This window comes from Saccopteryx leptura, chromosome 9 (assembly GCF_036850995.1).
Source record: "Saccopteryx leptura isolate mSacLep1 chromosome 9, mSacLep1_pri_phased_curated, whole genome shotgun sequence".
Lineage (NCBI taxonomy): Eukaryota > Metazoa > Chordata > Mammalia > Chiroptera > Emballonuridae > Saccopteryx > Saccopteryx leptura.
Window position 1 is genome coordinate 92,787,298 of NC_089511.1, and position 13,440 is coordinate 92,800,737.

The 13,440-nt window shown below is 44.5% G+C and overlaps 1 protein-coding gene across 1 annotated transcript in view; it reads left to right on the top strand.

Moving 5' to 3' along the window:
• Positions 1-13,440, top strand: part of BMS1 (BMS1 ribosome biogenesis factor) — a 60,938-nt gene that overhangs the window by 12,768 nt on the left and 34,730 nt on the right. The window contains exons 5-10 of the mRNA XM_066348939.1: positions 4,504-4,692; positions 5,291-5,433; positions 6,327-6,448; positions 7,192-7,385; positions 9,365-9,504; positions 12,489-13,234. Coding sequence (XP_066205036.1) covers positions 4,504-4,692; positions 5,291-5,433; positions 6,327-6,448; positions 7,192-7,385; positions 9,365-9,504; positions 12,489-13,234 — 1,534 coding nt within the window. The remainder of the gene's footprint in view (positions 1-4,503; positions 4,693-5,290; positions 5,434-6,326; positions 6,449-7,191; positions 7,386-9,364; positions 9,505-12,488; positions 13,235-13,440) is intronic.

Below are 13,440 nucleotides of genomic sequence, written 5' to 3' on the forward strand. Positions count from 1 at the left end.
TTCTGATGCTTGTTTTCTCTTTGTTTAGGTGTTGATTATGTCCATCCATTGTTGCTCTCAGATCTTTGAGCAGTCTAACAATCATTTTTTTTTCAATAATTTTATTTTTTTAATGGGGCGACATCAATAAATCAGGATACATATATTCAAAGATAACAAGTGTAGGTTATCTTGTCGTTCAATTATGTTGCATACCCATCACCCAAAGTCAGATTGTCCTCTGTCACCTTCTATCTAGTTTTCTTTGTGCCCCTCCCCCTCCCCCTTTCCCTCTCCCTTTCCCCCCTCCCCCCGTAACCACCACACTCTTATCAATGTCTCTTAGTTTCACTTTTATGTCCCACCTACGTATGGAATAATGCAATTCCTGTTTTTTTCTGATTTACTTATTTCGCTTCGTATAATGTTATCAAGATCCCACCATTTTGCTGTAAATGATCCGATGTCATCATTTCTTATGGCTGAGTAGTATTCCATAGTGTATATGTGCCACATCTTCTTTATCCAGTCATCTATTGACGGGCTTTTTGGTTGTTTCCATGTCCTGGCCATTGTGAACAATGCTGCAATGAACATGGGGCTGCATGTGTCTTTACATATCATTGTTTCTGAGTTTTGGGGGTATATACCCAGGAGAGGATTGCTGGGTCATAAGGTAGTTCTATTTTCAGGTTTTTGAGGAACCACCATACTTTCTTCCATAATGGTTGTACTACTTTACATTCCCACCAACAGTGTATGAGGGTTCCTTTTTCTCCACAGCCTCTCCAACATTTGCTATTACCTGTCTTGTTAATAATAGCTAATCTAACAGGTGTGAGGTGGTATCTCATTGCAGTTTTGATTTGCATTTCTCTAATAACTAAAGAAGATGAGCATCTTTTCATATATCTGTTGGCCATTTGTATTTCTTCCTGGGAGAAGTGTCTGTTCATGTCCTCTTCCCATTTTTTTACAATCATTATTTTAAACTCTGCATTCAGTAATTTGGTTATTTCCATCTCACTGAGTTCTTTTTCTGGGGATTTCTCTTGTTGATTCATTTGGATTGCATTTCTTTGTCTTCCCATTTTGCCTGTGTATAGACTTTTCCTTTGGGTGTGTTGTTTGTGTAGCTAGCTGAGTGAGTCTGGGGTTTGTATTGTCTGCCTCCAGTTTTCAGTTGTGTTGTTTCTAGGTCCTCTTGGGTTGGCATCAGCTGTTTTTTGTAATCTGCTGTGGATTACTTATCTGCTATCACTATTCTTTTTGCTATTTGTGTTGGCATTTTCTATGTCTTAGCTGGGTCAGGTGTGAGGAGCCATTCCTTAAGCTTCCACTCTAACATGGGTTGTTAGGTCCTGAATTGATGCTCTCCATATCTGGCCACTGGATGTGCCAGCCCTGGACCTCCCTGGCCAGAGCTTGGCACAGATCAGTGGGGGACACTGCCTATGACTGGCTTTTAACAACCTTTTTGGAGCTACAAGTGATCCAGATCTTATGGTTGCCTCTGGTGGACCTTGGTGCTGTTGTAAATATCAGTTGCACTCTTAGGCTGGCTTTTATATACTCTTGGCTTGGGGGAAGTTCCTTTAAAAGTTCAAGTTCCCCTGAGATCTGCTTTCTGCTGCCTCTTATTGCTGGGTACTTGTTGGGCTCAGTAGTGTAATTAGTTATTTTGTATGGCATTAGATGTTGCTTGCCCCTTAGCCTCAGGTGTTTTTTTTGTTTGTTTTTTGTTTGTTTTTTGTATTTTTCCGAAGTTGGAAATGGGGAGGCAGTCAGATAGACTCCCCCATGCGCCCGACCGGGATCCACTGGGCATGCCCTCCAGGGGGCGGTGCTCTGCCCATCTTGGGGCGTTGTTCTGCCGCAATCAGAGCCATTCTAGCGCCTAAGGCAGAGGTCACAGAGCCATCCTTAGCGCCCGGGCAAACTTTGCTCCAATGGAGCCTTGGCTGCGGGAGGGGAAGAGAGATACAGAAAGGAAGGAGAGGGGGAGGGGTGGAGAAGCAGATGGGCGCTTCTCCTGTGTGCCCTGGCCGGGAATTGAACCTGGGACTCCTGCATGCCAGGCCGATGCTCTACCACTGATCCAACCGACCAGGGCCTCAGATGTCTTTTTATCCAGACTTTATTTTATTTTGTTCTTTTTTAAGCACTCAGAAGGGTGTGGTCACAGAGGTCCAGTGGGTGTGGCCTTTGTGCTCCTGATGTGTTGTCTATCTCCGGGCTTCCACTGTTGTGGCTTCCCACGTTTAGGCTCAGGCGCCGCTGGTGCCAGCCCATCTCTGCAGCCTTCCCGGCTTCCTCCGCCCCTGGTGGGTCCGCCCCAGACACCGCCAAGGGTGGTATCTCTGCGGGCTGGGTTGCCCGCAAGCTCAGACCTCCACAGCAGCTGCCTCTGACTCTGCAGGTGGGGCCACCTGCAGCTGCTTAGACCACCTTCGCTGTGGTCCGGGCCCCCTCTACCTCTACGAGCGGGTGGGATTGTGCAGGAGCTTGCACCTCCGCAGAAACCTCCGAGGCTCACATGGCTCCGCTCTTGCCTCAGCAGGTGGCCCGCGCACGCCTGCTTGGACCATCTTCGCAGTCACCGGGGCTTAGCCACGGGCAGGCTTTTGCATTCGCTCCTGCCTCTGTGTTTGTGTGTGTGTGTGTGTGGGGGGGGGGGAGGGGTTACGCCCTCCAGCCCGCCGGCTAGGTCTGCCTCCACGCTCGTGCTCCCAGCGGGCCTGTGGGACCTCTGCAGTGGCTGCTGCGGTTTCTGCCTTTATAGGTGGGTCCAGGCACACTGGCTCGGTCTGTCCTGGCTCCTGCAGTCGTCGTCATCCGTGCCCCCCCTTCTCCTGCCACGCACACAAGCCCTCAGCAGCATGGAGGACGGTGTAGCTCAGACCCCAGCACTCACTACCTGTTTCCCTAATGCGCTTCCTGCCTCTAAGTGCCTTTGTTGTGACCGGAGCAGGAGAGCCTCCGATGGGTGGGGTAATTTCTTCCCTTTGCTGGTGTTGCTGCTCTGAGGAAAAATGTTCACTTTAGATTTGGGGTGTGATTCAGCGCAGGGTTAGTGTGCCCAATCCTCATAGTGTCTCCCCTGTTCCTCTGAGACCACACCCTCCCTTGGCAACTCCAGTTCTCCCAGCTCGCCCCTCTCCCAGATCCCTGGGCAGGTGGCTGTGAGCTAGGCTCTCCATGCAGTCCCTTTAATACCGAGCCTGGGTCTGAGAGTTCTGACTTCTTCTTTCAAACAGTATCTAGACTCCTTTCTTAGGCAAATACAGTCCATTCGCCCCTTCCAGGTTCCAGGGCCCTAGGCTGGGACTCCAGTTCTGGGGCTGAGGACCCATAACCCACAACTCGCGGGGCACGCCTCCCCACCTCCAGAGTCCCTCCGGCCGCCATTCACTCCCTCGAGCGGGGCAGGTTTTTCCGCGTCCCTGCCTTTCCTACCAGTCTCAGTGCGGGTTCTTTGGTGGTCCTTGGCTTTAGAATCCTCTTAGTTTAGTCCAAAGTTGGTCTTTCAAGATGACTGTTCTCAAAATTAAGTTTTAATCCACTTTGGTTCTGGGATGTGGGAGTCGGAACGTCCGCCTACTCCGTGGCCATCTTGTCTCTGTGTTTGTTTTTTACAGAGACAGAGAGAGAGTCAGAGAGAGGGATAGACAGACAGGAACGGAGAGAGATGAGAAGCATCAATCATTAGTTTTTCGTTGCACATTGCAACACCTTAGTTGTTCATTGATTGCTTTCTCATATGTGCCTTGACTGCGGGTCTTCAGCAGACTGAGTAACCCCTTGCTGGAGCCAGCGACTTTGGGTTCAAGCTGATGGGCTTTTGCTCTAACCAGATGAGCCCGCGCTCAAGCTGGCAACCCCAGGGTCTCGAACCTGGGTCCTCTGTATCCCAGTCCGACGCTCTATCCACTGCATCACCGCCTGGTCAGGCTGTGTTTTTTCTTTAATTGAACACTTTCTGGATAGCTGTTTGGTGACAGAGCTACAGATTTTATCCTTTGGCCCAGGAAATCTTCTAAAAGATAAAATAAAAAGTAGTTTAATATAGGTGTAATGGCTATGCTATTTTACAATAATATCGTCTTAATTTTAGAAGAAGGCATATAAAGAAACATACCTTTCATATGCATCTATCCTGGTGGATATTGTCTCATGTTTGCCTTTTAGAACAAGTCAAAGGGTGGTTTTGCCTCTGTTGTGGTCATTCCTTGCTAATCATTTGCTTTAGTCCAGAGCAGGAGTTAGCACTTTTTTCTGTAAAGGGCCAGATAGTAAATATTTTAGGTTCTATGGGTCATAGTTTCTGTTGCAACTACTTAATTTTGAAGTTGTAGCTTAAAAGCAAATGTAGACAGTATGTCAGTGAATTAACATGGTTGTGTTCCAGTAAAACTTTAGTTATGAAACAGGTGATGGACTAGAGTTGGTCCATAGGCCATAGTTTGCTGATGGTCTGTCTGTTTTGGGATCGTTTCCTTGAGAAACTGTGTCTTCTGTTTTTAGGTTTTGATGCTTATAGATGCCAGCTTCGGGTTTGAAATGGAAACATTTGAGTTCCTAAACATCTGTCAAGTACATGGCTTTCCTAAAATTATGGGTGTTCTCACTCACCTAGATTCCTTCAAGTATAATAAGCAACTGAAGAAGACAAAGAAGCGGTTGAAGCACAGGTTCTGGACAGAAGTCTACCCGGTAGGAAAAGAATATCAAATACTAACATGGTAATCCTCTAACAATAGACTGGATGAGTAGGAGAGATTAGCAAGCATCTCTGTAGGAGTTGCCTCCTGAGCTTCCTTTACACATCTGTTGATAGTTCCTGGCATAGTTCCTTGAGATGGATAGTCCTTCTGCTGGCCTCCTTGGCATGTTTCATTATCTCTGTCGTCCAGCACTGGGTAGTGTCTGGCTCTGAGTGTTTTAGGTTTGTGACTTAATAGAGTTTGTCCACAGTTTATTGTAGGCATAGAACCAGTAATGGTAGTACATATGTGCTGCCACTCCTCTCTCTCCTCCACATTGAGTGGACCTTTGGGTCACTGTTTTTGTGCCTAGGAGCCTCGCTGCCATGTTCCACACACGGCCACAGCTTGACTGGAGAGCAGTCTTGAAACTAATGTACCTATAACTCTGCCCTCACAAAGCCCCAGCAGAGTGATTCCTGAAAGAAGCCAGAGAGGCTCTGGAGCACTGGCACAGTGGTTTGTGAGAAGTCTCCCACGCCTTTATTTTAGTGCAGCTTTAATAAGAATTTAGTTGAAATTAATTATTTATTTTTTTTACTATTTAGGGTGCCAAGTTGTTCTACCTTTCTGGAATGGTACATGGAGAATATCAAAACCAGGAAATTCACAATCTGGGCCGATTTATTACAGTTATGAAGTTTGGGCCACTTACATGGCAAACCTCTCACCCTTACATCCTGGCAGACAGGTAAAAAGTGAATGTACATTTTTTTTTCCTTGCCCAGATATTTCAGAGCTTAAGTTGGTTAGGAAAGGAATAATAATAGTAATTTTGTACTTATTTTTGAATAGTGTGGGGAGAAATGTAGTTGATGGAAAATACTTTTTTTGTATCATTACTTAAAGATGCTGTGGCTTTGGGAATAAAGTATGAAATGTTTAGAAAAATGTGAGGATTTTGAAGCATTTAAAAAGCCACAGGGTGTGACTCCATCATGCTTTTCCAGCCTTTTTGGATCCTGGTGTTTCCGTCACTCACATATGTCCTGTGTTCTCCTTCCTTTGTACTTTTATTCATATTGTTTTCTCAATCTGGAATACCTTTCTTCCACCAGCCAGAACCCAGGCCACACTAAAAACCCACATCTAAGCTTAATCTTCTTCCATAAAGGGTGTTTCTGGGTATGATTTTACTCTTCCCTGACCCCAGGAGCATGCGCCTACTGTTTCTGGGGTCCTACTTACGGGATGTACATTACAAAGAGTCTAAGAGAGGTGCAGTCGTGTCTTTTCTGCTTCTGGTGGATAGGAACTGTGCTTCCTTCTGTATTTTCTGTAATTTCTCAGCGTGTTTAGTGAACTAGTGAATGTGGTGAATTGACCCGTGACTGGGGAGGTACAGGAACTTCTTTTTTGAAGAGTTTTTCTTTAATATTTTAATTTTTTTTATCTTTTTAATTCATTTTAGAGAGAGTGGGATAAAGAGAGAAAGAGAGAGAAGTGGGAGGAGGAGCAGGAAGCTCAACTCCCATATGTGTTTTGACCAGGCAATCCCAGGGTTTTGAACCGGCGACTTCAACGTTCCAGTTACAGGAACTTTGACATTCACTTCTGCCAGATGATTGGGTTTTATTTTTCTAGGATGGAAGATTTGACAAACCCAGAAGCTATCCGAATGAACATCAAGTGTGACCGAAAGGTATCTCTTTATGGTTATTTAAGAGGAGCACACCTGAAAAATAAAAGCCAAATTCACATACCAGGTATTCTTTTGTTGTAAAATGTACTAGATTTGTAGCATTTTTGAGATGACTTCATTTCTCAGGAATACATGTATTGAAAAATGGCCAAACTAGACAGCCATTTTATTGGAGGTTTTTTTTTTGTTTGTTTTGTTTTTGTTTTTGTTTTTTGTTTTTTTCTGAAGCTGGAAACAGGGAGAGACAGTCAGACAGACTCCCGCATGCGCCCAACCGGGATCCACCCGGCATGCCCACCAGGGGCGGTGCTCTGCCCCCCAGGGGGCGATGCTCTGCCCATCCTGGGCGTCGCCATATTGCGACCAGAGCCACTCTAGCGCCTGAGGCAGAGGCCACAGAGCCATCCCCAGCGCCCGGGCCATCTTTGCTCCAATGGAGCCTCGGCTGCGGGAGGGGAAGAGAGAGACAGAGAGGAAAGCGCAGCGGAGGGGTAGAGAAGCAAATGGGCGCTTCTCCTATGTGCCCTGGCCGGGAATCGAACCCGGGTCCTCCGCACGCTAGGCCGACGCTCTACCGCTGAGCCAACTGGCCAGGGCTTATTGGAGGTTTTAAGAGTAACTCAACTCTGCATTGGCCAGCAAATATACTGATTTGACCAGGCCTCCTGCACTCCGCTGTGTTATTTAGCTAGAGAGGCTCAGTGTGTGTCAGATGATGTCCTTGTCATGGCTGAAGCTTTCTAACTGTGGGCCATTTCTGCTGACAGTTGATTTGTCAGCTGAAGTTACCTTCCTTTTTATTTCTAGGTGTAGGAGATTTTGCTGTGAGAGATATCAGTTTCCTACCAGACCCCTGTGCCCTTCCTGAACAGCAGAAGAAGCGCTGTTTAAATGAGAAGGAGAAGCTGGTTTATGCGCCTCTCTCTGGGGTTGGTGGTGTGCTGTATGACAAGGACGCTGTCTATGTCGACCTGGGCGGCAGCCATGGCTTCCAGGAATCAGTGAGTGTGAAGTTGCAGGACGTAATCTGGCCAGCTTATTTACTGAAGCTTTTAATCTTTATTCATATTTATGATAATGCCTATTGTAAATATGAAGATACTTAACTGCACCAAGCAGAAAATAAGAGTCATTTCCTCCATACTCCTCGTTGCAAGGTTCTCAGAGCATCCCCGTTTCCCACTGCAAGCACTGAAGGCAGACTGGTGCCTGTACTTCCATTTCTCTTTATATAAAATCAATGGGTTTTCTAGCTCTCTTTGGTCTTTCTCCTTTTTTCTCTCTAGACATATACATGTTTATTTAGAATATTATACTATATGTAGTGTGGGCCTGATTGGTGGTGGCACATTGAGTAGAGCATTGACCTGGGACGCTGAGGTCCCAGGTTCAAAACCCGGAGGTTGCCAGCTTGAGCACAGGCTCATCCAGCTTGAGTGTGGGGTTGCCAGCTCGAGATCACTGGCTTGAGCAAGAGGCCACTGGCTTTGCTTGAGCCTCTCACCCTGTCAGGGCACATTTGAGAAGCAATCAATGAACAACTGAAGGTGATGCAACTACGAGTTCATGCTTCTCATCAATCTCGCTCCCCCCCCTTCTCATTCTCTTGCAAAAAAACAAACAAACCTGTAGTGTGATTGATATCTGTGTGTGGGTGTGTGTAAGAAAAGTGACATTTGTTATATGGGATACAACTATAGATGCTTTTTACAAGTTTTGGGAGCACCTAAGAATATGTGATTCCATTGTTCCCTGTTAGTATTTGTAGAGCTGCTTTTGTTGATATGCAGTTGTGTAGTGTTTCATTGTGTGGATAAACCTCATTTACTAAAGCAGTCTTTGGAGTGCTGAGGGGCTCACTCCTTCCCCGTTTTGAGCAGTGATGCAGTGAGAGTTTGCACGTTGCTTTGCTCACTAGGAGGGATCTGAATATGCAATAAATTCCTTGAAGTGAAAGTTTTGGATCAAACGGTAGCAAAGTTTTTAATGGACTCCATATTTTTATTTCTTTTACTGTTCTTTTTTTAAATTGATTTCTGTGGGGAGGGAGAGAAAAAAACATTGAACTGTTGTTTCACTTATTTAAACATTCATTGGTTGATTCTGTTTTTAATTGTATTTATTGGGGTAATACTGTTTAATAAAGTTATTTAGGTTTCAGGTGCCCAATTGTACAACACACCTCTTGTACATCATATTATGTGTTCAATAACCCCCACCCAAGTCAAGTCTTTGCCTATCATCATTTATCCCCCTCTCTATACCCTCCTCTATAGTTGATTCTTCTATGTGTCCTGACCAAGGATTGAACCAGCAACTGTATAGCACCTGGTTGATGCTCTAACCCAGTGGTCCCCAACCTTTTTTGGGCCATGGACCAGTTTAATGTCAGAAAATATTTTCATGGACTGGCCTTTAGGGTGGGATGGATAAATGTATCACGTGACTGAGACAAGCGTCAAGAGTGACTTAGACGGTTGTAACAGAGGGAATCTGGTCATTTTTTAAAAATAAAACATCGTTCAGACTTAAATATAAATAAAACGGAAATAATGTAAGTTATTTATTCTTTCTCTGTGGACTGGTACTAAATGGCCCACGGACCGGTACTGGTCCGCGGCCTGGGGGCTGGGGAACCACTGCTCTAACCAACTGAGCCCAGCTGGGGCTCATTTACTGTTCTGAAATGGGATTTTATTGGGCCGAAACGAGTGCATTCTGTAACATCAGCACCTAAGGCTTCTCTAGCTAAGTATTTAGGTTATCAGGTTGTATGCTTTGTGAACTTTAGAAAAGTTCAATGAAGACAGAAATCAACTTTAGGCCTTGTTATAAGAATTTTCTTTTCTTTCTTAAGACAGTAGGAAGGGTTTTCAGGAACTCTGTTTAAGGTGATTTTGAGAAAGTAATTGAAACTGGTGTATTTCTCTTCAGAATCTTTGTGCATTTCTCACTGTCCCTTTCCTGGTCACCTTGACAGGACGAGGTGAGGCCCACCCATGAACTGGTCCAGAGCCTCATCTCCACCCATTCCACCATTGATACCAAGATGGCTTCTAGTAGAGTGACACTTTTTTCTGATTCCAAACCACTGGGGTCAGAAGATATAGATAATCAAGGGTAAGTTTGCTGATGATTTATATTAAAAAGTTGTATTGCAGAAGATATCACCCATAGCTGCCGTCATAACATATGGTAGGATTCATTCCAGGTTGTTTGTTTTGCTTTGCTTTGTATGTGCATGTGGTTCTGAGAGCTCTTCACTTAGGTGATGCTTCATGGTGACATTACGTGACATTTCTTTATTTATTTTTTCCATGACATTTCTTGAAGGAGAATTGTGTTTTTAACAGACCCAGACTATTCCTTAACACAGGGGTCCCCAAACTTTTTACACAGGGAGCCAGTTCACTGTCCCTCAGACCGTTGGAGGGCTGGACTATAAAAAAAAAACTATGAACAAATCCCTATGCACACTGCACATATCTTATTTTAAAGTAAAAAAAAAACAAGACGGGAACAAATACAATATTTAAAATAAAGAACAAGTAAATTTAAATCAACAAACTGACCAGTGTTCAATGGGAACTATGAGCCTGCTTTTGGCTAATGAGATGGTCAATGTCCGGTTCCATATTTGTCACTGCTAGCCGTAACAAGTGATATGACGTGCTTCTGGAGCCGTGACGCGTGCATCCTGCGTCACCGGAAGTAGTACTGTACGTGAGCGACGCCCTGCTTTGCAGTGCCGCCACATACAGTACCCCAGGAGCTCCTCTCACTGACCACCAATGAAACAGGTGCCCCTTCCGGAAGTGCAGCGGGGGCCGGATAAATGGCCTCGGGGCCGCATGCGGCCTGTGGGCCGCAGTTTGGGGACCCCTGCCTTAACACAAAGTCTTTTCCACAGATTGCTTTTTAGGAGACATGAGGCCACTTGGCTTTTCTTAATGGTCAGAATAGCAGAATAGGCAGTCAGGGAACTTGTTTGTGTGTCTGTTCAGAAGCCATATGTCTTGTCTGTAGTAGAAGTTTTATTTAAGTTGTGTTGTAGTATCTCTTGTGGGTTTATTCCCAGTGTTGTGTGACTCAGTGAATGATTTTCAGTCTCGATTGGGAATTTGTATTCCTTGTACATAGTGGGTGTTTTGGTTTTATTGTAGTGAAGTATGACTCCCAATAAAAATCAGTCTGAAAATGATTGAGATGATCTAGTTTATAATTTATTATAAATATATAAAAATGAAGGAAAAAATCATCTGCTGCCCTCTAACTAGCATGGTAATTGAGCGCAGTAGGCTGACTATTAGGGGAAATTCTCTCTAAGCCACAGTCTCATAATTTCTCATAGGAGTTGTGATGATTAAATAAAATAGTGTACATAAACTATTTAGAATGATGCAGATAACGAGTATTCACTAAAAGATCCCTGTTGTTATAATCAGTGTTATTAGCTATTTTTATTTTTAAGTGTTCCTCTGGTCATCCTTGTCTCCATGGATACTCTCTAACATAACTACAGTTATAATTTGTATAAAATTTCTATGTCTATATTGTTAGCATTTCTTTTTTTCTATACAGTCTTTTTTTTTGTGTGTGTGTGTGTGACAGAGACAGAGAGAGGGACAGATAGGGACAGACAGGCAGGAAGGGAGAGGAGAAGCATCAATTCTTCATCGTGGCTCCTTAGTCTCCTTAGTTGTTCATTGATTGCTTTCTCGTAGGTGCCTTAACCAGGGTCCTACAGCAGAGCGAGTGACCCCTTGCTCAAGCCAGCGACCTTGAGCTTCAAGCCAGAGACCTTTGGGCTCAAGCCAGCAACTCCATACTTAAGCTGGCGACCTTGGGATTTCGAACTTTGGTCCTCTGCGTCCCAGTCCGATCCTCTATCCACTGTGCCACTGCCTGGCCAGGCTTTTTACGGTTTTTTTACATAGTCATCATTTGGTTATTATTGGTATATTCTAATTTGTCCATTCTCTTTTAGTACAGTTTTAAGTATTTTCCTGGTAGGTTCTTTTCACAGTATTAAGTGCATTAAATAGATTCATAATTTTTTATTTTATCCCGTGATTTTAGCATCTGGGTGATGATGTTTTATCAAGTGTTGCATTGGTGATTCCAGAATGGCAGTGCCCTTCATCTGTTACTCCCTCTGCAGGTGTTAGCTGCCATTCCTTAGCAAGGGGCTTTCATTCCACCCTTAATTCTAGTGTCACTATTGACCAATGGGCTCTGTTTCTTACATTGGTTATTATCCTGTCACTGTCATTATTCTTTCTGATGCTTCTATTGTCCTTTTAGTCTGTCTTCTATGTCTTTCTAGTCTTTGAGTACTTCCTGGCTTGCTGACACAATAGGTTCTAGGCTTACTTTGTACTTTCCTTTCTGTGGACTGAGTTTGAGTGACAGTTTTCTAAGGATCACCTGTTTCTAGCTTGGAAATGATCAGTCTTCTAAAAGATCTATTAAACAATTGTTTCCATTTTGAGCAGCTTTTTAAAAAATTAGTCTTTATTTATTTATTTATTTTCTGAAGTTGGAAACGGGGAGGCAGTCAGACAGACTCCCACATGCGCCCGACCAGGATCCACCCGGCATGCCCACCAGGGGGTGATGCTCTGCCCATCTGGGGTGCCGCTCTGTGGCAACCAGAGCCATTCTAGCATCTGTGGCAGAGGCCATAGAGCCATCCTCAGCGCCCGGGCCAACTTTGCTGCAATGGAGCTTTGGTTGCGGGAGGGGAAGAGAGAGAGAGAGAGGAAGGAGAGGGGGAGGGTTGGAGAAGCAGATGGGTGCTTCTCCTGTGTGCCCTGGCCGGGAATCGAATCCGGGACTCCTACATGCCAGGCCGATGCTCTACCACTGAGCCAACCAGCCAGGGCTAAAAATTAGTCTTTTTTTTTTAAGGTTATTTCTTTATTGTCTCTATAAGTTTTTTGGAAGAGTGTTGCTAGGGAACTGTACCTGAGTTTGCTTATTAATTGGTCTCATATTTATCTAGTACTTATTTTATATTTCTTTGCATATTTATTGACTGGCCATTTCTAACTTAATGGATTGTTGTACAAACTGAATTATTTTGCTGTGCTTGGTGATAATAGTCTGTGGATGCCGAAGGAGGAAAAACACGTGGATGTGGAAACGAGCCGAGTACGGCGGAAAGCGGTTTTTGGAGATGAGCAGGATGAGCCTGAAGATAGTGATACTGAAGATGATGAAGAAATGTCTGATGGTGATAGTCTGGAGAGCAGCTCTAGTGATGAGGCAGAAGAAGAGGAAGATGCCAGTGTGACTGGCAAGGTGTGTGTGGCTGGTAAAGGTGTCAGATGTCAGAGACTGGAAGAGGTGGAAGAAGACATTGAGAGGGACATGCCAGCATTTGCTGACAGTGATGATGACCTCGAGAGGAGTTCAGAGGAGGAAGGAGAAGCAGAGGGAGCTGATGAAAACAGCGAGGACGAGGGTTTCAGTGCAGAAGAAGAGAGAGCAATTTCAGAATCAAAGGCTATAGAGAAAGGCAACAAACCAGGCCCATCATATAGTGATGCTTTGAGTGTGGAGGAGACAAGGAGAAAAGGAACCCACACAATGTCAGATTCAAGCCCTTGCACACCTGAAGAGGTATTTGCCTCTGAAGATGGATCTGAAGAAAGCTCCTCGCTCAGTGCAGAGGAGACGGATTCAGAAAGTGAAAAGGTTATTAGGAAGTACCCAGAGCCTTCTCGAGTAGTAAGGGGTCAGCCACTGGAGTCAGAGAGCTTAACTGATGAGACTAGCGATGTGGAAGACTTACTCAAAGAGCAAGATGACTACAAGGAAGAAAATAATTATTCCACAGAAACTTCAGGTATGCCTCAATTTAATTTGACTGCCATTATAAACTCAGCACTGAAATGTTCTACAGATAGTATGTCTACATTCGGGGACCTGCTCTTTTGGATATTTTGTTAACTGTTCAAACACTGTACTTCATAAAGGATTTTAAGATGAAGGAGCATTGAGCTTGAAGCAGAGACAACACGTAAGGAAGCCTAATTGCTATTGTCCTTGGTC